General features: G+C 42.4%; 1 protein-coding gene across 6 annotated transcripts in view; it reads left to right on the forward strand.

Moving 5' to 3' along the window:
• SLC44A5 (solute carrier family 44 member 5) overlaps nt 1-24735 on the forward strand; it is a 793737-nt gene that overhangs the window by 476820 nt on the left and 292182 nt on the right. For all 6 annotated transcript variants that reach the window (XM_078668567.1, XM_078668577.1, XM_078668593.1 and 3 more), the window contains exon 3: nt 23675-23748. In XM_078668567.1, coding sequence (XP_078524693.1) covers nt 23675-23748 — 74 coding nt within the window. The remainder of the gene's footprint in view (nt 1-23674; nt 23749-24735) is intronic.

The raw sequence follows: 24735 nt of genomic DNA on the forward strand, positions 1-24735 counted from the left end.
GTGGTCAGAGTAACTATCAGAATAATTATCAGCAGCCTCAACAGTATCAGAGGAACTCGCAAAGAGTCGAGTATACTCAACCACGTGTCCCTGTAGGCCCCAATCAGTGTTCATATTGCAAAGAAGAGGGTCATTTCAAGTATACTTGTCCTATTTTATTACAGCGTGCAAATGGTGCTTCTGGTGTAAGAGGTCGAGGTGTTCAACAAGCGTCTAGAGGTACAGGACGTGGAAATTTCCCCCAGAACACACAGTCTCTTCCACCTCAAAATTCTATGAATAGGTTCGATCAGCAGAATAACGCATCTGGTAGGACAGCCCAGTACTATGCTGATGATTACTATGCAGAAGATGAGCATTGGGAAGGTAATGATTGCTAGGACAGCCATAGACAAAGAGAGGGAGTTGTTTCAGTTCCAGTAGATCAGAGTGGACCTTACGTTGAGGTGATTACATCAGGTGTGTCAGAACCTTTTCTGTTAGATACTGGTGCTACAAAGAGTTCTATTATGCACTCCAAACTCCCTGGCGCACCTTTGTCTGGGGAAATGAATGTTTCTGTAGGTTTTTCTGGCGCCCCAGTTAGAAATCCGATTTCTGACCCTTTGTCCCTTTCTGTTGGACCTTGTGAATTCGAAGCACCCCTTATTCTGACAACAGGTTGTGGTGAAAACTTGCTAGGATTAGATTTGCTAAAAAGATTGTATGGGACTTTGTACTGTTCTCCTTCTGGAGTACAACTTACACTGGGTAAGAAAGTGGTTTCTCCAATGTATTTGTCGAGAGACAAACTTCCAACAGAATTGTCATCTCTCCCTAATATTCTTTGGGCTACTGGTCCTAATGGTGTAGGTCTTTTGGAAATACCACCATATGTTGTAACATTGAAAGCCAATGTTAGAATGCCACGAATTCCCCAATACAAAATCTCTAGTGAAGGTGAAAAAGCTTTGCTAGCGATCATTTACGATCTAATTGAAAAAGATGTGATTGAAGAGACAAGAGGCAACGTTTGCAATAGTCCTGTTCTGCCTGTTTTTAAGCGAACTGACCCTTCCCAGCCACCTGTTTACAGATTCGTGATTGATCTTAGAGAGGTCAATAAAATAGTTGTACCACAATTTCCAGTTGTCCCCGACATTACTGCCCTATTGACTATGATTCCAGCTTCTGACACCTGGTTTTCGGTGATTGACTTGAAGAATGCTTTCTTCAGCATCCCGATTGCTGAGGAGAGCAGGGATATTTTTGGTTTCAGTTTAGGAGGTCGCAGCTTCCACTTTAAACGAGCTCCACAGGGCTACTGTGAAAGTCCATCAATATATAGTCAAGCTTTAAAAACACAGCTTGATACAATTGTTTTACCTGAGGGTGCTACCCTTATTCAGTATGTGGATGATTTGCTTATTGCTGCAGATACTGAGGAAATCTGTAAAGAAGCCACATTGTCATTGATGCGTCATTTGTGTGATTTGCACCACAAAGTGTCTCTCTCAAAATTGCAATATTGTCGACAAGAAGTGACCTACTTAGGTCATCTCTTATCGAAGGAGGGAAGGAAACTGACCCCAGAAAGAATTCAGGCAATAGCGAAATTGAGTGTGCCAAGAACACAGAGAGAAGTGCGTGCTTTCTTGGGCATTACATCATATTGCAGGCAATGGATACCACATTTTTCGTTATTAGCCAAACCTTTGGTGGCATTAACGTGTAAAGATACACCCAATCCCATTCCCTGGTCTGAAGAGTGTCAGGAAAGTTTTTCTGAATTGCGCACAGCATTATGTTCGGCTCCTGTGTTGGGTACCCCCGACTACAGTAAGCCCTTTACATTGTATGTCCATGAGAAGGAAGGTTGTGCATTGTCAGTGTTGACTCAGTTGTTTGGGGACAAACAGCGTCCATGTGCATATTTTTCGTCGACTTTGGATCCAGTAGGTAGAGCGTTGCCAAGTTGCTTAAGAGCCACAGCGGCAGCAGCTGTTTCTATTCGACAGTCTGCTGGTCTAGTAATGAACAATACGCTAGTCGTGATGGTCCCACATGCAGTAGACACGTTGTTAAATAGAACCAAGACACAGCACTTAACTAGTGCTCAATTGTCAGGTTACGAATTAACATTGTTAGCTAGTCATGTGCACATAAAAAGGTGCAACACTTTAAACCTAGCTACATTGCTGCCAATTGTAGAGGAATTAGATGCTTCAGAATAGCATGATTGTTTCCTTAGAACAGAAGAAGAAACGAAAGGGAGAGTAGATCTCTACGATACTCCTCTTGCTGAATGTGATGGTACATTGTGGGTGGATGGTTCATGCTTCAAGCTCCCGAATGGTGACACGACTGCAGCATATGCTGTCACGACTTTGCATACAATTGTTGAAGCTGCACGTATTCCACATAATTCAGCTCAAGCAGCAGAGTTGATTGCACTTACGAGAGCATGTGTGCTGTCAAAAGAAATGAAAGTGACTGTCTATACCGACAGTCAGTATGCATTTGGTGTGGCTCACAGTTTTGGACGATTGTGGAAAGAACGTGGATTCCTGACTTCGCATGGAGCTAAGATTCAGCATGGTCAGTTGGTGAATGAGCTTCTTGAATCACTGACCTTGCCTCTGCAAGTGGCGATTGTGAAATGTAGTGCTCACAAGAAGGTGACTGATGATGTTGGTCGTGGAAATGCATTTGCTGAAGAAATCGCGAAAGAAACTGCAAGGAATGTAATGAGCCGAATGTATGTTGCAGGCCCTGCAAGATGGGTTGGTGATGTTGGAATGTGTGAGGACACGATAGAGAGTGTGAAGTCTATTCAAGCTGAGGCTACAGAGAAAGAGTTGAGCATGTGGAGAGAAAGTACGGGTAGAATGGATGCAAATGGCTGTTGGATTGAATTGTCAGAGCATCAGAGATGGTTGTTACCGGATGCATATGTGCTTGCAGTGGTTACAATGGCTCATGGAATGGCTCGTATCAGTGTGAAAGGGATTTGTAAGTTGTTGGCTCCAGTATGGCAAAATGCAGGAATTCCCAAGTGTGCAGAGAATGTCGTCAAGAATTGCATGGTGTGTCTGAAACACAATCCTGGTAGGGGAACCCCAACTCCAGCTGGTCATTTTGCACCTCCTACGTATCCGTTCGAGGTTTTGCAGCTAGATTTCATTCACATGGAGAGGTGCAATAATTTAAAATACGTACTCGTTGTTGTTTGTGCCTTCTCAAGATGGGTGGAAGCATATCCCCTAAAAGACAACACTGCCTTATCCACAGCTAAAGCCCTTGTGAAAGAGTTCTTCCCCAGATTTGGAATGCCTAGAATGGTCTGGAGTGATAATGGGAGTGAATTTGTGGGTCGAGTGATGAAGAGAGTATGTGAAGGGTTAGGCATTCAACAAAGGTTCCACGCTGTAAGTCACCCCCAATCAGCTGGATTAGTAGAATGTTTTAATGGCACGCTTAAGTTAAAACTGGCCAAAATTCAAGCGAGCACAGGTCTTAAATGGCCTGATGCTCTACCCTTAGCACTCCTATCAACCAGAATGACTGTGCATTCACGAGTGAAACTTAGTCCCTATGAGATTGTTTTCGGCCGCCCGGCCAACATATGGGGAGTGCCAAGGCCCACTAAGTTCAGCGAACTGGAACACCCTGTTTTGCTTGATTATCTGTATGAATTGACGGCTAAATTGCGTGTTTTGCATCAACAGGTTCACGACACCCTGCCTCCGGTCTCCGAGACTCCAGGTCACGCAATCGACCCTGGTTCCTGGGTCCTTGTCAAGAACTTCCAGAGAACCAAAAACGACCAGCCCAGGTGGACCGGACCGCACCTCGTCCTTCTTTCCACAGGATCAGCTGTTCGAGTGGAGGGGAAGGCAAACTGGATCCACGGGATCCATTGCAAACGGATCCCTCTGCCTCTGCCATATGACCAGTGGGTCCAGAAGGGTGCCGCCGACTCAGAAACTGAAACTGTACCACGCTTTCTGCCCTTCAGTGATGCACGAGTAAAAGGAACATTTACTGAACAAGAGAGCGAGAAACTTTTGCAACCAGCTGTATCACCGTCAATTCCATTGAACACTACAGAGCCTGAACTCCTGTTTCAGGATCAGACAATACCCGGGAAAAAGCGCTATAATTTGAGGCCAAGACCTATGGACAAATAAACAAAACCTTTTTTTTACCTCCAAGTACTATTTTTGAAAGTGCAGCTCTCCCATCTGAGAAACTTGCTCATTTTTGTTTTTCGAACCGCCATCCGGGTTCCGCTGCTAGGGCCGCGATTGCCCAAAGTCTTTGGGGTGCAGCTGACGACGTTAGGTCGGCAGTTCTGGTTCGTCTAAGGGAGTTGCCCTGGACTGACAGAAGCATTCCTTAGCAGAATCAACCTCCCATGGCGGGCAGCACTTTAGAGAGGATGGAGTTTCTCGAGATGGAGAGACCTGCCAAGGAAATGAACTTTAAACACAAGATTTGTAAAATAATGACAAAGAAAAGCTTTTTGATATTGTGCATTTTCATGCTATTCAGTGTGATGATATTTTTAATAAATTATGTGTTATTCTCTTTTCGAGTAACATTTGCACCCACTGCATCGCCTATACCTCCTCCTTCTACTGTTTCCCCACACTCTTTTCAACCCCTTCCTGAACACGAATCAGCTAGGAGATTAGAGTTTATTAATAACTCCTTTGTTCAGCTCTTGCACCAACACCAACTTATAATGAACACGACTAACTGTTGGGTGTGTGGTCTTATGCCTCACACAACGGATAAAGGTATCCCTTATCTGGTCCTGCCTTTCAGCCCCAATGGTTCTGTGTGGGCATACAGAACAATGTTCATATACGCACATGAAGTCTACCCCCTACGTTCTGTAACAGACAATCCTAAGAATAGTGCTCTTGTCAAGGGTATAGTAGACATGATTAAGGAAGGTATTTCTTATGAGACTATCCCGAGAGATGAGACACTAGTATACATAGGATGGAACGTAACCGGATATGGAGCTACTCTGAGTGAGAAACAGCAAGCTAAGAGATCTTCCCCGATTTGGATTGTACCCCATCAGGGTCATCTGTGTCTGCAAGGTAATGGCACGACTCCCAGAGCTCAGTTAGGGAAGAGTATTTGCACTAAAACGTATGTTTTTGCAGCCCAGACTTCCCCTTCGTTTTTAGCAGCTAAGGGTACCTATTTCATCTGCCATGATAGAGCCTATACATGGTTGCCCCCTGACTTTTCGGGCTCATGTTTTGTTTTGTTCCTGTTGCCTCCCACCTACGCAGCAGCGGCAGATTACCACAAGACAAGGATAGTTAGAGGTGCCTTGAGCAAAGAAGACACTGCAGGACAAGAAGTTGGGGACTTCGTAAAGGGTTTTCTGCCGTTCTGGGGACCGATGGCTAACAGCAGGAACATAAGGCAATTGACAAGGGTGGTTGAATCCACCGTGATTGAAACTGCTGGTGCCCTTAGTAACTTGACTGCTGAGCTACAGTCGGATCGCCTTATGACCCTTCAGAACAGGGTCGCTTTAGATGTCATACTTGCAGACCGAGGTGGGGTATGTAGATTGATCCAATCGAGTTGCTGTGTTTTCATTCCAGATAACGCTCCAACAGTGTACCAGGCCATCTCTAAACTGCATAAGATTTCCGAATCTATTCATGTGGATAAAGGAGATTGGTCTTTAATGGGATGGTTCTGGGAACTGATATCCGCCTGGGGATGGAAAATTCTGATGGTCATTGGGATGGTCTTAGCCATTCTTTTCCTGTTCTGTCTGTGCGTGCAGTGTGCTCCTGCAATATGTGGCCTCTGCTGCATCATGTGTAAGGAAACCTGTATCAAGAGACGAGCTAAGTACTAGAATGATGTTACAGCAACATCTCAATGACTTTAGGAATATAGACCTGGACTCAGATTAGCATGAGATTAGGTTAAATTGCCTATGTAAGGGCAAAAGGAGGGTTTGTGGTTCTGAAAATTCTGGACTTGAGAATAAAACTTCGTCGTAACATGACGAATTTAGTATCAAAAGACCGAAAATGACGAGTACACTATGTACAAGCATTTTCGTCATATTCCAGTGACGATTTCACCTCGAAATCGTCATTCTCGTTCTGAACCCTTGGCTTCCATTTTGTATACGGCAGCCATTTTCTGAGTTGCCCTTTACATAGGCTTATGATACAGCTAAATTCGATTCCAAAGGACACGTACACCTTAATTGACTTTCCTGCGACCTGGGCAAGTTGGAACCATTGCCCCAGGCCGAACCTGTTTGGTCCGTTCCTCTCCCAGTGGCCGAATGAGATAGCATCAAGGCACAACAGGCCATAAACCCATTTCATCGTACACACCCTGCCGAATCTTGCTCACACCTGTCCCTGCTCTTTTCTCTCACTTGCTTTATGATGGGGAGGTGCCCATTTTTATTGGGGGTCCACCGATATCTGATGAAATGTTGGGCCTTGCCGGGTGATTTGTTGTGGGCTGGACGAAGTGAAATATGGACATGTCATCATGACTCTGCTTTTCCTTTGTAACAAAGAATGTAAATAGTGTACTGTAAATTCGAAGAATGTTTGCCTAAAGCACAAAATTTTGTATAAAAAGAGAAGCCTGACTTTGTGAATTTGAGCAGTCTCCTGAGAATATACATCCCGTGTGTCGTACTTCTAGGACGCTTGTTTCTTGGTTGCAGCCAATAAAATCGATCCTTGACTTCACCTAGAAGACTCTGAGTTTCTGTGGTCTGAATCAGGAAAGAACCCGAGGTCTTTGGGTGTACCCTGGCACCGCTGGGTTACCGGTTCAGTACCGGTTCTGAAAAACCCAGTACCTCATGCTGGATCCTTTTGAGGGGGATGGGCTAGACTGGTTGACAGTGTGTGGAACGGACCTTTGGTTTCAGAGCTCTCCTGTGCCTTATTCCTGCATTTCATATCACATAGCGCTCTGCGAGAGTTGGAGTGCCACTGGAATAAAAGTGGGGTTAGCTGAAACATTCTAGAGTGTGCTGTCTCCACTTTCAACAAGCATTACAATGCAATAGGTCTTGCATTTGCGAGAGTTTAAGCTATTGGCATTGTAAATGACACTGCCTTTTATTTATCTGTTTTGATAATTAACACATAAATAAAAAGCATTGATAGCGCCTTGAGACCCTCACGGGAGAGTAGTGCTCTTTAATTCCACTGATTGATTGATTGATAGCTCAGACTCTTGTAAATATGAGACCTATTTCACTTCAAAGAAGCGGCCACCATTGTACCGGGCTGCTTGGAAAGTGAAAGTGCTGAATTTTGCAGGAATGAACAAAAAAAGGGGGGGTTTGGCCCTGTGGGAAAGAGGGTAGGTAGGGCCTATTAATGCCGGGAAGGGGGTTTACCTATGCCTCTTATAAGCACAATTGTGTGCACATCAATCAACATTATAGAGAAAACCACATGAATTAGTAAACTCTGACAATAATGTCAAACATTATTGTCAGAGTTTACTAATTCATGTGGTTTTCTCTATAATGTTGATTGATGTGCACACAATTGTGCTTATAAGAGGCATAGGTAAACCCCCTTCCTGGAATTTTGCAGGAAAGCATGCCGTGCCTGCAGTAGGAGAAACTCATTAAAGAAAATAGTGCTTACAGACTAAATGTGTAACAACAGAAGTAAAAGGGTCAGTCCTCAAGGGAGGTTACAAATGAAGACAAAGTGGAACACAGCAGGGACTATCAAGCCTATTACCAAATCACAAGTCAGCATTTACGAATGGCAATGACACAAGCCAATGAAAAATAAGGGCGGAGAGTGGGCGGGGCTTCTAGTCCTTTCTCAAATACAGCACACCTCGCACAGCAGTGCATGAGCTGCCCATGCTCTACCTAAAAATGATTGCTTGGCCCACTGCCACTTCAGAACATTTGTGAAATAAAGTAGAAGAAAAACTCTTCCTATGTGCTGCAAGAAGAACTTCTTATCACAAAAATGTAGGAAGAAGGAAAGAGCAGATGGAGGGCTGGACTTCATAAGCCACCTGCAGCAATGCTGTTTTTTAGCCTCTCTACTAATTTGGAAATTATTCTGTTAAGCACCATTTCACATAGGCTGCACTATCGTTCTCTATTACCTTTTACAGTGGTGAGTGTTGTAGCACACATCAGTGTTTGTATTTTGGCTAACATAAAGACTCCAAACAAATTGCAAACCAACAACAAATATGTATTACGGTGATAAATAGTACCTCTGTAAAAAGTTTCAGATACAATAAAATAGAGCTATTGAGGGTTGTATACATGACTGACTCATCATGTTTGGGTTGATAACATGACTCACAGTTTGGATGAACCATGATGGAGATTTTTCAAATAGGTTGTGTGATCCATTACATGACTTGAGCAATCAAAAATCTGTTCGGAATATCCAGAGTCGGGCCTTCAACTAGACAGGATTTTAATTAAACGTTATCCAGTGGCATATTTAAAAAGCATGCTTTCCTTAGGACATTTGCAAAAACAGCAGTTTATGGACAGAATGCAGAACAATGTCATACATTCACCTCAGTACAGAGATCTGGGCCTAAATCCATTGTTTTTTTGCTCACCATGCCATTCCAGTTTGAACCCAGCCATATGCAAATCAGTCTTGACCCTGTGCCCCATGGGAACAGTCCAGCCCGAACTGCCAAGCCAGGTCCTCCCTGGACTGGAAACAAGCATCCAAGGACCGGTTTCGGGCTTTCAGCCCTCATCAGCCTGGATAGCTTGATTCCAAAGGCATGGAGAGCACGGGACTCATGTCTGAGCATACCCATCCCACTCGGGGTGACAAATGCAAAAACAACAGTTGATGGACAGAATGCAGAACAATGTCATACATTCACCCCAGTACAGAGATCTGGGCCTAAATCCATTGTTTTTTGCTCACCGTGCCATTCTTGTTTGAACCCAGCCGTATGCAAATCAGTCTTGACCCTGTGCCCCATGGAACAGTCCAGCCCGAACTGCCAAGCCAGGTCCTCCTTGGACTGGAACCAAGCATCTAAGGACCGGTTTCAGGCTTTCAGCCCTCATCAGCCTGGATAGCTTGATTCCAGTGGCATAGAGAGCACAGGACTCACGTCTGAGCGTACCCGTCTCACTCGGGGTGACAAATGCAAAAACAACAATTGATGGACAGAATGCAGAACAATGTCATAAATTCACCCCAGTACAGAGATCTGGGCCTAAATCCATCGTTTTTTTGCTCACCGTGCCATTCCAGTTTGTACCCAGCCATATGCAAATCAGTCTTGACCCTGTGCCCCATGGAAACAGACCAGCCCGAACTGCCAAGCCAGGTCCTCCCTGGACTGGAAACAAGCATCCAAGGACCGGTTTTGGGCTTTCAGCCCTCATCAGCCTGGATAGCTTGATTCCAGTGGCATGGAGAGCACTGGACTCACGTCTGAGCATACCCGTCCCACTCAGGGTGACAAATGCAAGAACAACAGTTGATGGGCAGAATGCAGAACAATGTCATTCATTCACCCCAGTACAGAGATCTGGGCTGTTCACCCGATGTGGGAAGAGTATGCCCAGACGTGGGTCCCGTGCTCACTAGACCACTGGAGTCAAGCTATCCTGGCTGATGACGGCTGATAGCCAGAAACCGGTCCTAGGATACTTGATTCCGGTCTAGGGAAGACATGGCTTGGCAGTTCGGGCTGGACTGTTCCCATGAGGCACAGGGTCAAGACTGATTTGCATATGGCCATGTCTGAACTGGGGTGGATTGGTGAGCAAAATAAAGATGGATTAAACCCAGATCTGTGATTGGGGGTGAATGCTTTGCCATTGTGCAACATTCCGTCCATCATCTTGTGTGTTTTGCTGTTCACCCTATGTGGGAAGGGTATGCCCAGACGTGGGTCCCGTGCTCACTAGGCCACTGGAGTCAAGCTATCCTGGCTGATGACGGTTCATAACCAGAAACCGGTCCTAGGATGCTTGATTCCGGTCCAGGGAAGACATGGCTTGGCAGTTCGGGCTGGATTGGTCCCATGAGGCTCAGGGTCAAGACTGATTTGCATATGGCTATGTCTGAACTGGGGTGGCTTGGTGAGCAAAATAAAAGATGGATTAAACCCAGAACTGTGACTGGGGGTGAATGTTTCGCCATTGTGCAACATTCCGTCCATCATCTTGTGTGTTTTCCTTAGGGCATTGGCACAATGTGATCACTCTTGGTAATACAATTCAGTCAGTGACGTGGGAAATAGATCACCCAAGGTAATGGCATTAATGAGCCACCTCAACATACTGCTTGTGAAATATGGCTTACAGCCTCATACAATTGGAAATTATGTGTGTAATGTTTTAGAAATTCACAAAGAATTCAAGTATGTTAACCCCTTCCATGCTCATGACGAGCTCAGCTCGTCATGCAGTACAGTGCTCCTGTGCTCATGACGAGCTGAGCTCGTCATGACCACACCCATTTTAATTGCTGTCCAGCACTGCAGGGGAATCAAAAGGGTTCCTGTTGTCATATTTCACAGGTGGGGTGGTTTGTCAATTCAGGAAATTCAATTTTCAAACAAAACAGAAGGAGCATGCACGTCATTTCTGATGTATTGAGCTGTACTTCATCATTTTCCTTCAAGAGCATTTGAAGAGACTGAGTTTGACCAAATATGCATGGTACAACCTTAGGAGGATGCTATCAAAAAGTATTTCTCTAGTTGGTTATGTCATATAACATGCGTCCCTCAGTAGGATCAAGTATGGCGTTGTGATCCATTTTGTTATGTCATCCACACTGTCAACTGTGGATCTGTCGGTACTTTAATGAACATTACACAAAATTAAGGAAGTATAAATATTATGCATTCTTTTACACTAAGGGCCTTTTTATGGTAGCCCAGAAAAGGATTCGTATTTTGTGCACCTGATATATTTCTGCACTGTCGCGGATGAGAATTTGAGTGTAATAAATAGCACCAAATTACAATTATTGACCGAAAAATACGGCTTATCATGTGGATTTTGGTGCTTGCTGTACCAGTATCAATATGTTTAGCACAAAGACCAAGCCAATATACTCACCAAAATCTGGGTACAAATATAGAAAACAATAGTCCTGTGGAGCTTTTTGAAATGAAATTATTATGGGCCTTATTACGACATTGGGCGGACGACACCTTTGTGGAATCGGGACAGACCGACCAACTGATCTCCGGTCGGCGGTCTCAACCGTGGCTTTACAATACTACCACACATAGTGCAGTCACATATTCCCATTTCTCTATGGGAGCTTGTGCGGTTGCCGTAAACCCGCCATAGCAGAAGCTCCCATAGAGAAGTGGGAGAATCTGTTCATCCCTGCACTGCACATGGTGCAGGGATTAACAGGGCGCACCATAGGTGCCCCCTTGGCTCCCAACCGGGGGTCGCGGTTTAAGGGGGCCCTGCTAGGGGCCCCCAAAGTTGCTTTCTGACAGACTTTTTATGTCGGCAGGCCCGACAAGGAAATCTTGTCAGAAACCGACATTGTAATCCCTAGGGCAGAAACGCGGTCCATAGGGATTTGGGCCAGGCCTCCGACTGTCTGACAGGCTCCTTAAGCCCGTCGAAATCAAGCTGGAATGACCGGCTGGTTTCACTTTGACTGCCTGCATCATATTACAGCAGTCTAAAGTGAAACCCGCTATGAGACTCAGAAAGCCTCCGACCGCAGTTCAGAGGCTTTCCGAGTCTCATCGTAATGAGGCCCTATGTTTGGATCAACATAAACCTACTTCAATTTAGACTTACAGATGTTACTTAATGAGAATATCAACATATACTTCTAATCAATACATCCGGGCCTCTCTGTTAAGAATTTGTAAGAATTCTGATGTATGCTCAGCAGTGAATGCAGGAAGCACGTCTGGGCTCTGATACTAGAGATAGAGTGGTGAGACTGTATATCTCAAAACGCCTTTGAAATCGAGTAACACATGTGGGAAACTGTCTCTAGTTATTTGTAATTTAACCTTATGTCAGAGAGTTTGTAATGTTGAACTTCATTGATGGATTTCAACATTGTATTAAGAGAGTCTCTCGCTGCTTACAATAGTCAGATGATATGTCTTGATGAGATCCAGTGAATAACCTCTGGGTTGAAAGGTTGACTGAAAATCCCTTAGTCTGTAAGGGTTATTGCATATCAGCAATACCTGTGAAGAGTCAACAGGCATCTGCATAGATTATTAAACCAGGCATTGTCAACAACCTTGTTTTTGTATGTATATACAAATATTATTATTATTAATATTGTTCACAAGAGAATACATACAATCAAATTCTTAAGAAGGGCGCCCACTTGTATTGATTCTAACTGTATGCTGATAGTCTCATTAAGTGGTATTTGTAAATCTAAATTGCAGTACTGTCAATCCAAACATAAAGGTTACCATACATATCACAATTAATTGGGTCAATTGTATGCAGGACCTTTGAGGGTAACCATCTATCACAGTGCAGTGGGATAGCAAAAGTGCTAAGGGGCCCTTATGGAAGCCATTAAGCTGGATCCCATAACTGCTGGTTAGGAAGTGAATAACATCTATAATTGGGGTACAGAGGGTCCATTGCATGCGTGAGCTCAGATTCTACTGCACCCATTGCCCTGTTGTTAGTTACTCCCCTGCCACTGTGACAATTCTATGAGAGATATTGACAGACTGAGTTTTGTAGATATGAGTCACAGGTGTTTGTTAGCTATTTTCTGTTGTCTTTTCTATCTTATCTTAAGCATCACAGACCATTTTAAGGTTGTCTGAACTGGGGTGGCAGAGTGGGCTAAAGAACGGTGATGGATTAAACCCAGCTCTGTTGACTGGGTGTGAGTTTTTGATTTGTTCAGATGCTCCGCCCATCACCACCCCCTTTTGTCCCATTTAAAGGTTACAGCAATGCCAATATTATATATATATATATATATATATATATATATATATATATATATATATATATATATATATATATATATATATATATATATATATATATATAATAATCCACATTTGTGCCGCATTTTGTAATTCCTGTAAATATGTTCCACATTAGTAGATGATGTCAACTCAATGTGTCATCCACAGACTTGACAAAGTAGAGGAAAGCCATCTAATCATGCATTTTGCTGATCATCTAAAATGCTCTGAATCCTCTTGAGAATGCCACTGGTTTCTGCCTGTTTGGTAGAAGATTATAACCTGTCCGAACCCCCATTTTGTGCATTTGGAGCACGTTTACTGTTAGCTTCTGCTAAAAATGAATTAGATCTGTAACCTCCAGTTACCCATTTAAACTATTTAAAATAAAGTCCAATAATGCACAGCTTCAGTAAGAGGCTCTGTCGATGTGTATATGTGTGTGTGTGCACACATGTGCAAACTGGGTGAGGATGCCTGTTGTCTAATACAGCCAGACATCTATGCATAGGTAACAATGTGGCAGACCTAGAATGTATTTGCTATGGCCTCAAATGGCCTTTTGATTGAATTAGGACTCCACATATAAATGTTCCCTTTTTTTCCCTTCTGAAGTATAAAATCTTCAGTGTTAAATTGTTTTAGACTTCGGATAAAGTCTGCCAAATCATTACTTTGGATTGGCAGGAGGATCGAAAGCAATTGACTTGTACTTTACGAAACGTTCCTGGGCCATGAATGCATATGCAGTGTTAGTGTTGCTCTACATGTATCTGTTATGCCTTTGTAAAATTATTTCACTTCGCGGACCTAGCCAAAATGAAATTCATATGCTGACACCCTACTGGGCTAAGTTAAATTGCACTGCTGGCAGATCAAAGCGCCCCCTGACAAATAGACACACCAGGGAGATTAGTCTTTTCCTGGAAGGGGAGGGAGTGGGTGTGAAATCTCCATAAGGTAATTCGTTAATTGTGCAGTTATCTCCTTAGAGTGCGCTGGGACGATTCTCCTACCAGGACAAAGGGAGATGAGGTAAACCTTTGGCTTCAGTCTCCAAGGGGACTTTCTTTGAACTTGTAGAGTGAAGAAATCAGACCAGAGCGGGCAGAGACTGTCTTTTTTTTTTTTTTTTTTTTTAGTTTGATTTTTATTGAAGATTAAATAAGAAAAGAAGAAACAGTAAGAAGGGTATGTCAATAATTACAATGGAGGGAAAATACATTAGCTAATTACAATAAAATCTCACATAAGGCAGGTAAGTGAGCATGAAAATATCAATTGCAAAAAATGGGTACGAACATCAAATACATTTTATGATAATATTGGGATTACAGATAACAAAAGGAAAGGGAAATTCAAGGTGGTTTACGGACCTCAACAGCCTCAGGGTCCATGAATGAGCTTGTCGGGGCATTGGAGGATAGGTAATTTACCAAAGGAAGCCATATAAGATCTCGCTTAATTGCCAGTGAAATGGGGGAAACAAAATTAGTATCTAATCTGTGATGAAAACACACAGCGTTCCACCATAGGACACGTTTGCAGCTTGTTTCCAGTTAGATGTGATAGAATGCAGGGCGACCGCTATTAAGAGGTCAAGGAGTTGGTAGTGATTGGAGGACTGAGGAAGGTCAGGTGAGACAGAGCCAAGAAAAATAAGGGCAGGGGAGAAGGGAACCTGAAAATGAAAAATCTTTTGGATTTGGGCCCACACAGAGTGCCAGAACCTGGAAATATGCGGACAATCAAAGAGCATGTGTTTTAAATCTGCTGAGGGATAAGGGCAAGACCAACAGGTAGAGGGTGTCTCTGGTGAAAAACGGGAAAGGGAGAGAGGAGTGAATAAAATTCTATTATAAATAAAGTATAAAGTTTGGGTATTATTAGCAGCTCTAGAGGTACCATGAAGCTTGGACCAGATTTTCTCCCAGAGAAGAACGGACCATTGTTGAGATAGATCGGATTCCCAAGCAAGCTCAATTTTAGATTTCTCTCGAGTAGCCGTGTAGCGAAAAGAATTATAAAGGGAAGAAGCAGAGGGGGTAGAATCAATTAAGGAGGAAGTGGTTTTGAGCTCTAAGGGCAGAGACTGTCTTAAAGGAGAGATGTGCTTCAATGTCTCTTCAAGCTGCCATCTTTATTCTTCCCAGAATGCTGTGCTGGGGTGTTCAATCGTTAGTAGGCTGCTTCCTGGAGTGCCAGTCAGGGATCGAGAGTGTTGTGTCATCTATGGTTTTGTGGGAACTCCCACCTTCTAACTCTCAACATCCGTCTGTAATCTCCTGAGCAGGAAAGAACAGATGAGAAGAAGGAGAAGGATGAACGTATACCGTTGATGAACCCTTGGCTGCAGTAGAAGGATTCTATTTGTAAATCTTGGAGTTTGGTTGGACTCTTTAGAGCTTTTGGCACCCACCTCTCTTTCTGAGCCAGTAGAAGGTGGACTCCTTGGTGACCGTGCAGGATGGGGGTCTCCTTGGGCTTCTGTGTGCTTGTCCTGGTTGTAGGTGTCTGAAGAGAGGGCACCTCAGGCGTTTGCTGGGTACTCAGGCAGCCTGAAAGTGGCAGGAGACCGTGGGTGCTTGTCATGGGCACTCAGGGAGAATAATCTGCCTCGGTGACACCAGTGGGGGTCGTACACCAAGGCAGGTGCATCACTAAATTAACTAAAAGGAAAGTCTTCAGGAGCCATGGCTGCGTCAAAGGCATTGATGAAACATTTTCTTGGGGCAAAGGAGCACTTAATAAGCTCCAGCAAGAGCTTAAAAAAAGTTGCATATTTCCCTTTTGATAGCCCTTGAAGTATAAGGGGTATAATATTAATTTAATTAGGCCAGGGGGCTGCTCACAGCAAATCTGGTCTGAACAAAAGACCCCACCTGATTTTTAAATTTGCACCCTAATTCTCCCAGGTCACAGCACCAGGCACCTTGGGAGGAAGTAAGTTGCATTTCAAGCTCTTTTGGTTCTGTTTTTATGTTTCCTGTGAGTGTGTGGATTCACTGAGTTTCTGGATTTTGGTTGCTAGGCTACCTGTTTTGACAGATGATGTATGATTTTCATTAAAATGTTCACTGTTTTATAACAGTTCAGATGGAAGGTATGCCAAATCTGTCTTTTTTCTTAATGAAAGTTGCAATATGTCTGTGGTAACAACCTGAAATGTTTAACATATGAGAAATAGTATATTCTTCTGTCAGGTGTATGGTGACACTCAGTGACAAAGTCTGCAGGCCTGTCTGTTTATAATTGCATTCTACATGGTTGATATAGGCATATATGTGGCTGTGGTTTTAGGAGTCTAGGTGTTCTCGCTTGCAATCTAGTAAAGGTGCCTCAGACTTAGGAAGTCTACTATGTAGTTAGGGCGTTGTTTGATTTCTGTGACATTTCTTTCCTGTGCACATCCTTCCATTTGCGAAATTCTTTAAAGGGTGTTTCCTTAGTTTTTCCACCTGTTACCTTGCATATGTATGTAATTGTGTGTACAGTCATTGTTTTTCATGTAATAAAGTACTTTTTATTTTAGAAAATACAATCACTGGACATTAATGTATTTATGGTCATTTGTTGCTCTGTTGAATTTCTAGCTTTGGTGCTCCTCGCTGGATCCATCTATCTAACCGGCAAATCTTGCCCATGGAATATTAGAACCAAGCATTTCTGATAAAGGACAACAGACAAGGACAAAACTTAACTTTTTTTACTCAAAGAACATAAATTACAGAAATGCCAAACTGGGCCATCAATTAGCATGTTACATGAACCATCAATTAGCAAGTTAGATGAGAAAAAAAGTCCAAGTCTAGATGCAAAGGGCTCTGTAATAGGCAAACTGGCATAGAATCACCTTCAAGGAGTGGGGAAAGGGTCTCCTTCTATCATGGAGAAATCGCATTCTTTTATAAGGTTTTAGACAGAGGATTTATTTACATGCGTACATGGTTCACAGGCTTTTAACCAATAAGAAGCAAGTAAAAATAGCTATATGCTTCCTTGTACATTAGGAAATTCTCTCATCAATCTAATACATCAAATTCAGTTTTTTTTCTGTGCCTTCACATGCAACATGGCTCGTTACATAGTATGTTATTCTAGTCTGGGATAGTTGGGATATACTTGAGAAAGTATCATTTCTTAAGCGTTGCTGGGAAAGTCTTAGGGCCAGATGTAGGTAGCCTAATACCGGTCGGTAACGGCCTAAATTACTTAATTTTGTCCGTTACTGACCGGTATTAATGCTTTTCAGATGTAGGGGCCTAATGTTAGGATTCGGTAATTTACCGAATCGGTAGTTTAAGGAATCGGTAAATTACTGAATTCTTAAATACCGATTCGCTAAATTACCGAATCCTTAATGTAGGGAGCACTCAAATGAGTGCTTTTCCCATTTTAGGATTTGTTATTTACCACCAATTACAAGTTGGTGGCAAATATCGAAAACCCCAAAAGAAGCAATTTTTTGCAAACTATTACAGTGCCATGTGGCAGACATACATGCCTTAGGGCATGTATGTCTGCCACATGTGCACCCATACACTAATCAGGTGTGCAACAGGGTGTCAAAGTGACACCCTGCCACCCTTCAATATGTTCCCCCTTTTACCGAATCGGTATTTACCGATTCGGTAATTCACATTCATTCCTATGGGACTTACCGAATGAATACCTACATCCCATTTACCGATTCTAAAATACCGAATCGGTAAAATTCGGTATTTTAGAATCGGTAAATCTGGATTACCTACATCTGGCCCTAAATCCTTTGTAACAAAACTAGACATTGTTTATTGCAGCAAAATAATAGCAAGAGCATTGGTTACGTGGTTAATTATGATGTCACATTCAAGATGGACGACAGAACAAAGATGCCATTGTTCAGTAATAGTTTGAAATCTTGCATATTATGCACAAGATTTAAAGAAGAAAAACATGTCCCACCCCCGATGATTCCTAAATCATCACATTCATTGAATTATTTATTACAGGACTGTTGTCATCAGTCTGGAATGTTCCTTCTTTGATCCTTCCAATTCTTTCATCTCATCTTAAGGTTTACTCCGCACCTCCTCAAACTCAACATCTTCTCTTTTTTTTCCACTCATTGTTGACAGCTTCCTTGTCCCACAATTTAACCCACCATTTGATTAAATTCTTCTGCAAAGTTTGAGGAAGAAAACCACACATTCAGCACTAATTAGTCCGACCAAAAGAGGAGTTAAAAGCAATTTTAGTATGCCTCCATCTATACTTCCAAGCTACTCTCCTTTTATGGAAAATCCCTGTCCAATGAATCCAAATATGGAACCTATTCCTTTACATTCAACTTTCTCTCTGGTCCATTAAGCTCATTAGTGGTATTGCTGATATTTGGTTGATTTTATAGCAAAAATAGCCCATGAAATGGTAGCTTCAAGGCAATTGCAATGTGTATACTATGTATTTTTGGGCAACATGGATGTTCCCCAATACATGGGGGTGCATTTTTAATTTTATTTGTATCTGTTAGCAATTCTCCAGCCTCTTTGCTTGACATAACTATCAGATGTGTCACTTCCTGTGATTTCACAAGGTTAAAGGTTGTGTGATGTCACTTCTTGTGATGTCACTGGGTGAGGGTTCCAAAGGTCACATGATATTACTTCCTGTGATGTCCACAGGACAAAAGTTGTGTGATGTCTGCAAGTCAAAGAGCAGATGATGTCATTTCTAATACGTCTGCATTTTGTTGAAAATTGACACACATGGTAGAAAGCAAAAGAGCTGTGTGTGTGAAATGCACATTCTGCCATGAGTCCAAAGGAGTGTGTCAACAGCGTCAGAATAGTTTGGAGTGTTTAGAAAGCTGTATGCCCGGAAGAAAACGGTCAGAAGCGTGTATTGCATTAATCAACACCGCCATATAATTATGGAGACTCTAGAATTAGCTGAACTCTCTTTGCTCAGTCTGCTTGAACTTCCTTCTCACCATTCCCTGAGTAGGAACGTTTTAGTCACAGATATATTTGCAGCTGTTGTGCTGTTTGCATTTTTTTACTACTTTGTTTTGCGATGCCAGGGCAGATTTATGTTACCTGGCGCATCCCTGCTGATTCAGGGATGCGCCAAGAAACGTGACACACAATGCCATCGTTGCACAACCATGGATATGCCGCATTTATAATGCGGCGCGCCATGGTGCAAGGATAGGCACATGCGTGTCGCATCTGCCGGCGTAAGGTTGGCGCAGTGCTGGAGTTGTGTCGCAGGCACAACGCACCTCTAGCACTGTGCCAAACCGGCCTATATTCCAAATGGTGCGTAACACCTTGCGCCTGCTTCAAGCAGGCGCAAGGTTTTGACGCAGCGGGGTCGGTAAAGTGACTGAGTGAAATCTTGTAGATTTCACGCCAGGCACTTTTCCGGGGCGTTCCTGCGCCCGAACGCCCACCCTGCGCCGGTACGCCCACATGAAACCTGACGAAGGTTTCATTTGGCGCAGGGCTTTACAACGTGACACATCTCCCTAGATGCGTCACGTTTCAAATCCCCTGCAGCATGGCGCTAGCTTTACGCCGCCGCTGCATCACAGAAGGGACGCAACGGTGGCGCAAAAGTTGTGCGCGGAGCTTGTAAATCTGTCCGCAGTGTTTAAAGAGTATGTGATGGAAAAACGTTAAAGCTTTATTCTAATGTTCCTTGTACTGTGGTGCACATGCATGGGCAGGTGCTATATACTATGAGCGTGAAGCTTGCCATGCGTTGTCATCTTTGATGACTGGTGTAGTTAGTGTAACAGAGCTGGAAACTATTGATTCCCCATGGTACTTCTTTCTCACCCGAATAACAATGTACAACAAAATGGATGTGTACACTTCCCTTTCCAAAATTAAATGAGTCTTACAGGAGTAAACAGTTCACCGAGGAGAAAAAATAAGGCCCTCCATATGAGTGGCCTATAATAATACCTTGTTCTTTAGCTTGCTTGGATTTACAGTTACCCCAGTATTTTTAGATGACTAAATCACTGAGATTATGAGGTTTTGAGATTTACAATTGTTAATTGGACTGACATGCTGATTTCCACAAGTTGTTCATAGTATTCTACCTAGTGGCTTTGTCTGCTTGTAGCAGGCAAACTTTCCACATGGACTCCCACTGAGGAGCGGTATTCCCGTTACCCTCATAAATTCAGTGGCCTGGCAATTACTGTTACTGGGGACATCAGAATTAACAGGACACTCGTAATGTTGGCCTACGTCATTTCTATCCAAACCTTGCATCTCTGGGGATATAACTACCCTCATCACCCTGTGGGACACAATGTCACTGCCACCACTGTGTCTTTGCTGATGACAAGGAGGCCCTTACAGACCACAATGGACAACTAACTCACTCTTTACTACACCGGGGCAGTGTATTTCGAGACAAGCAGATATAAACAGTTTCAGGTGTCGGGAACCTTTTCTAGAACAGTAACAAACCATTTATAACAGGCCAAGAAATCATGGAACACTCAGTGCCTAAAACCACAGACATACAGGGAAAATCATGAATGCATCGATTCACCGTTGCCCTTGTGCTTGTCCCCGGCAAAACGGGAAAAGACATCCTCCATAATGATGCTTGGGGACTTTTCTGCCCCTCCACACTATGTCAAGCAAGGCATCAGACAGCAATTGTCCCCTGGGATCACTGTTTGTCCCAATCAGAAATCAGGATTCCCGAGGGCATACAGACGGCTCTGGGACTTGAGGTCATTGACCTGAGTGCACTGTAGAACTCTTCATGACTTAGTCATGTCTGGGGTGAACTCTACTGTGGCCAGCATCATTGCTGCATAAGGCATCTAGGCCCGAAATTAGCTCTCAGAGACTTCTTGGTTGCTTAGCGCCTTTCTAAGAGGTGAGTAGGGAGTATCGCTATTCACCTATCGATCTTCTTCCGAACTCCTGCAAGGAAAGAGGGCATCTTGTTTGTGGGACTGCATGCCTCAATATTTCAGGAGACACAGCTGTTCTTGTCACTGGTACTTCTCTCGGGACTTAATTTCCGATGTCTGTACTCTCTGCTCCTGTTGGGTCTCCAGGGAGAGGCAAGACATCACCCGTCTTTATAGAATTCCAAGATGTTTTTACACCAAATGCTATATTGCCTCTGAAGATCAATGTGCCCTGTCGTTAAGTTTTAATGCTAGTCTTTTGAAAACAGTGTCTGATATCCCCTATGGGGTTGGTGTTTTATTGTAAAATGAATATAGTGTTTTTGTTGTGGGAAGGTTTCTTTTGCTTGGCACCCTGCTTGCTGATGTTGTTATGGGGTGGACACCGATTAAGTATGCGTCTTTGTAACTAGATTTTGTATCAGATGAAGTGATGAAAGTTCATATATATTAGCGGCTGGGTGGTATCACAGACCTTTTGCTTGTGCAATGTTCCAGGCCACCATTTTGCACTGTGCTGGATGTATTCATCCAGGATATCGCAAAGAAGTCGTTCCCATGCACTCCTATACTTCATGCATGTTAATATTCACGAGAAAGGATTCATTCTGCAAATGGTTGTGAAATGCTGCAAATGCAGTGCTGCAATCCTGCGGTGGACCGGAGACCTACATTTCTGCGTTCACCTTCTCATGCGCATAGTACCAATGTTACAACCCTGCAAAGCCTGACCCTTAACAACAAGTGAGCCACAGTAACTAGAATAAGAAGCCTCTTGGGAAAGAGCCATCAGGATGAGCGTACGGTGGCCCATGAGCCCTCTGCGTGTCCCATTCCATGCCTGAAGCTTCTACTCTCACACTGCAGAACTTTAGTGGGTTCTAATGTTGGACATTGATTTTGATGATTTGAAAATGTATTTTGTGTGAGATTTTTGTAACATTTCTGTGACTACTAAACTGTGTATCCGTGACAGATGTCTGTATGTGACATTAAATATGGAAAGTGGGGTGTTTGGTAACTGCCAACTGCCACTGTTCTGCCGCATGTCTGTTTCTTGGTTGGCTTTATGTATCAAAGAGCGAGTACTAGTATCCCCCAGGGAGGGACGACATTACTGTTCGTCCCCGCATTGGACATTGGAGGACCACGCCGCAGTACTGTGCTAGCCTTGTAGGGTTTTCCTATACCTCATCTTTTATAAATATTGTTGAGGGATAGGAATCTCATTTATATATATTTGATAAGCTTATCTTTTAATGATGCCTCTCTATGGTGTTGTGTTCTTGCTTTCTTTGTGTGAGCTTGTATTTAGTTTGAGTCAAGCAGTGTATTGGGAATAGACCACAAGACGCATTGCTGGAGTTGCATCGTGCTTGCGACACAACCCCAGCAATGCGTGACTTTTCCGCCAACAGATGCTTCATAGTGTACCGTATTGTAAATATGGTGCATCTATGGTGGCGCAAGAGTTTTTAACGCAGGCGCAGGAAAACTAACGCATCTATACAGATGCGTCAGTTTCTTGTAAATCTGCCCCTCAGTTCTTATTTTTCTCAATAGCAGTTCCCCCTCTCTTTCCCCAAATTATCTAGTTTTGTGTTTTCACTTTAATGTGGTCCCTTCCTATGGAATCACTTCTCTGCTCATGAGCCAGTATCTTCTCCAGAGGTGCAAAGAATGGTGAGAAAATCAGTAACACATTGATAGTCTGGTATCAGTAACAGCCCAGGAGGCCAGGGCATCCCTAGCCTTGCTCTCCTCTAGGAGGTTGTATGTCTGAATATCGTGGATATAAAAATGTTGCTGCAAAAATATTGTAGCTAAAATATTGACTGTCAAATATTGTCATGGTGTGAGCTTGTATGGATACGCATATATTTAGTATTCCTAACTACACATCTACGTTCCTTGAAGATATATTTGTCGCCAACATGCGAAACCTAAACTCCCCTATATTTGCTTATCCTGAGACATTTTGGTAGTCAATACTTTTTACAATGCTATTTTGCAGCACGATTTTACCCACACCATCTGGTAGTACACCTCCTTATCAAGGTACTGATTCCTGGATGTGAAGTGAAATGAAAAGTAGGCGAGTTACTGGACTATCAAAAGTACTAAATCCCACAAATTAGTTACCTAAGCAAATTCAATTGCAAATAAAAAGCTGTTGTCACAAATGTATGTACACATTTTATTTGTTTGTTAAATTGTTTTGCGGATTGCTAATACTGGAACCTGATTTTACAGTGGGACTCTTCCGGATAGACTGACAGATCCCACAGCACCTGGAAGCTTTAATTTGTGGTGCTTCCTTTAAATCACTTAATGAACTCTCTGTAGCTCATGTAACCATTCACTCACTCATTCACTCACTGTATACAAGGGTGGACCAGGAACCCAAAGCAGCCCTTGCAATTTAGTTGGACCAGCTCCCGAAGGGGGGAGGGTAAGGTTGTGTGATTGGCCACTGCTGCTTTTGCTGCTGTGGCTGATATTGCAGCCCTGGCCCCCACTAACAAAACCAGCCCCCTCGATGAAAATACGGCCCGCACCCTTTCAGCCTCTCGGGGAAACGCCCGAGACCAACTACGGCCAGTGCAGCCAAGATGTTTAAATCAAGCGATTGATTTGCTTCTGGGGCATCTCATCTTCCTCACTGGTTACACCGGTTCTCATCCTGCTGTCCATGCTTAGTTTTCATAGCAAATGATTGCAAAATGTTCACTCAGTAAGTCTCACAGTTCAGAATTCTCTGATGTATTCTGTTTCTCTCTTTATTTCCAGGCACTGCACTGATGTCCTTTGCTGCATAATCTTTGTGGTGGTCATTCTTGGTTACATTGCACTAGGGATTGTGGGTAAGTCATTATAAATGCACTTAGTTTTGAGAATTTGCTAAAGTAATTACACGAGGACTCATTTCATTACTTTTCTAATGCAATCCAAATGAGTCTTAAGAATATGCGCATGTAATAGAATTGTACGTCTGATGAACACATTATTAGGATGCCAATATGGTTTATTGTCTTTATTATATCTTTTCTGTTAATGTGAATTGAAAATCACTACACTTATTATTCAATTGCTGTCACTGTCTCATCAGGGCTAAAACTTGCTAAGATCTAATAGATTTTGCTACCAGTTTCTAAAGCACATTTTACAATTGATAAGATTAATCATATATACGCAGGTTGTGGTAATTGATGCTGCATTCTTGGCCTGATCCAAGTTCTATCTCCCAATTATAGTCAGATCTCAAAGACAATGGTGCTAGGTACACTGACAAAACATCGACACCCAAAACCTCCCCGTATAACAATTGTGAATCTTAAATATCGATGCTAAAAATATTGACATCCTACATATATATAATGGTAATTACGAAAATATCATAAAAAAATATCGGTCATAAATATAGATGTAAAACAGATCATTTTTATATATATATATATATATATATATATATATATATATATATATATATATATATATATATATATATATATATATATATATATATATATATTAGCATAATAAATTATTACATATTAAATAAATTAAATAAAATTAATGTAAAAAAATAGATTTAATATACATTTTAACAAATATAACAAATAAACTTGACTTAGAAAAGTTAAACACACATATATAATAATTATTATATATATTTATTGTAAAACAATTAATAAACTATTCATTTTCATTTATTTTATAATTTTAAAATTATATACATTTTTTTACAAATAAATATATATATATATATATATACATATACCAAGAACATAAAATATATGTTAAAAAGCATTCTATTATTAATTAAAACATTAAACGTTAAAAATATTTAA

Source organism: Lissotriton helveticus, chromosome 1_2, assembly GCF_964261635.1.
Source record: "Lissotriton helveticus chromosome 1_2, aLisHel1.1, whole genome shotgun sequence".
Lineage (NCBI taxonomy): Eukaryota > Metazoa > Chordata > Amphibia > Caudata > Salamandridae > Lissotriton > Lissotriton helveticus.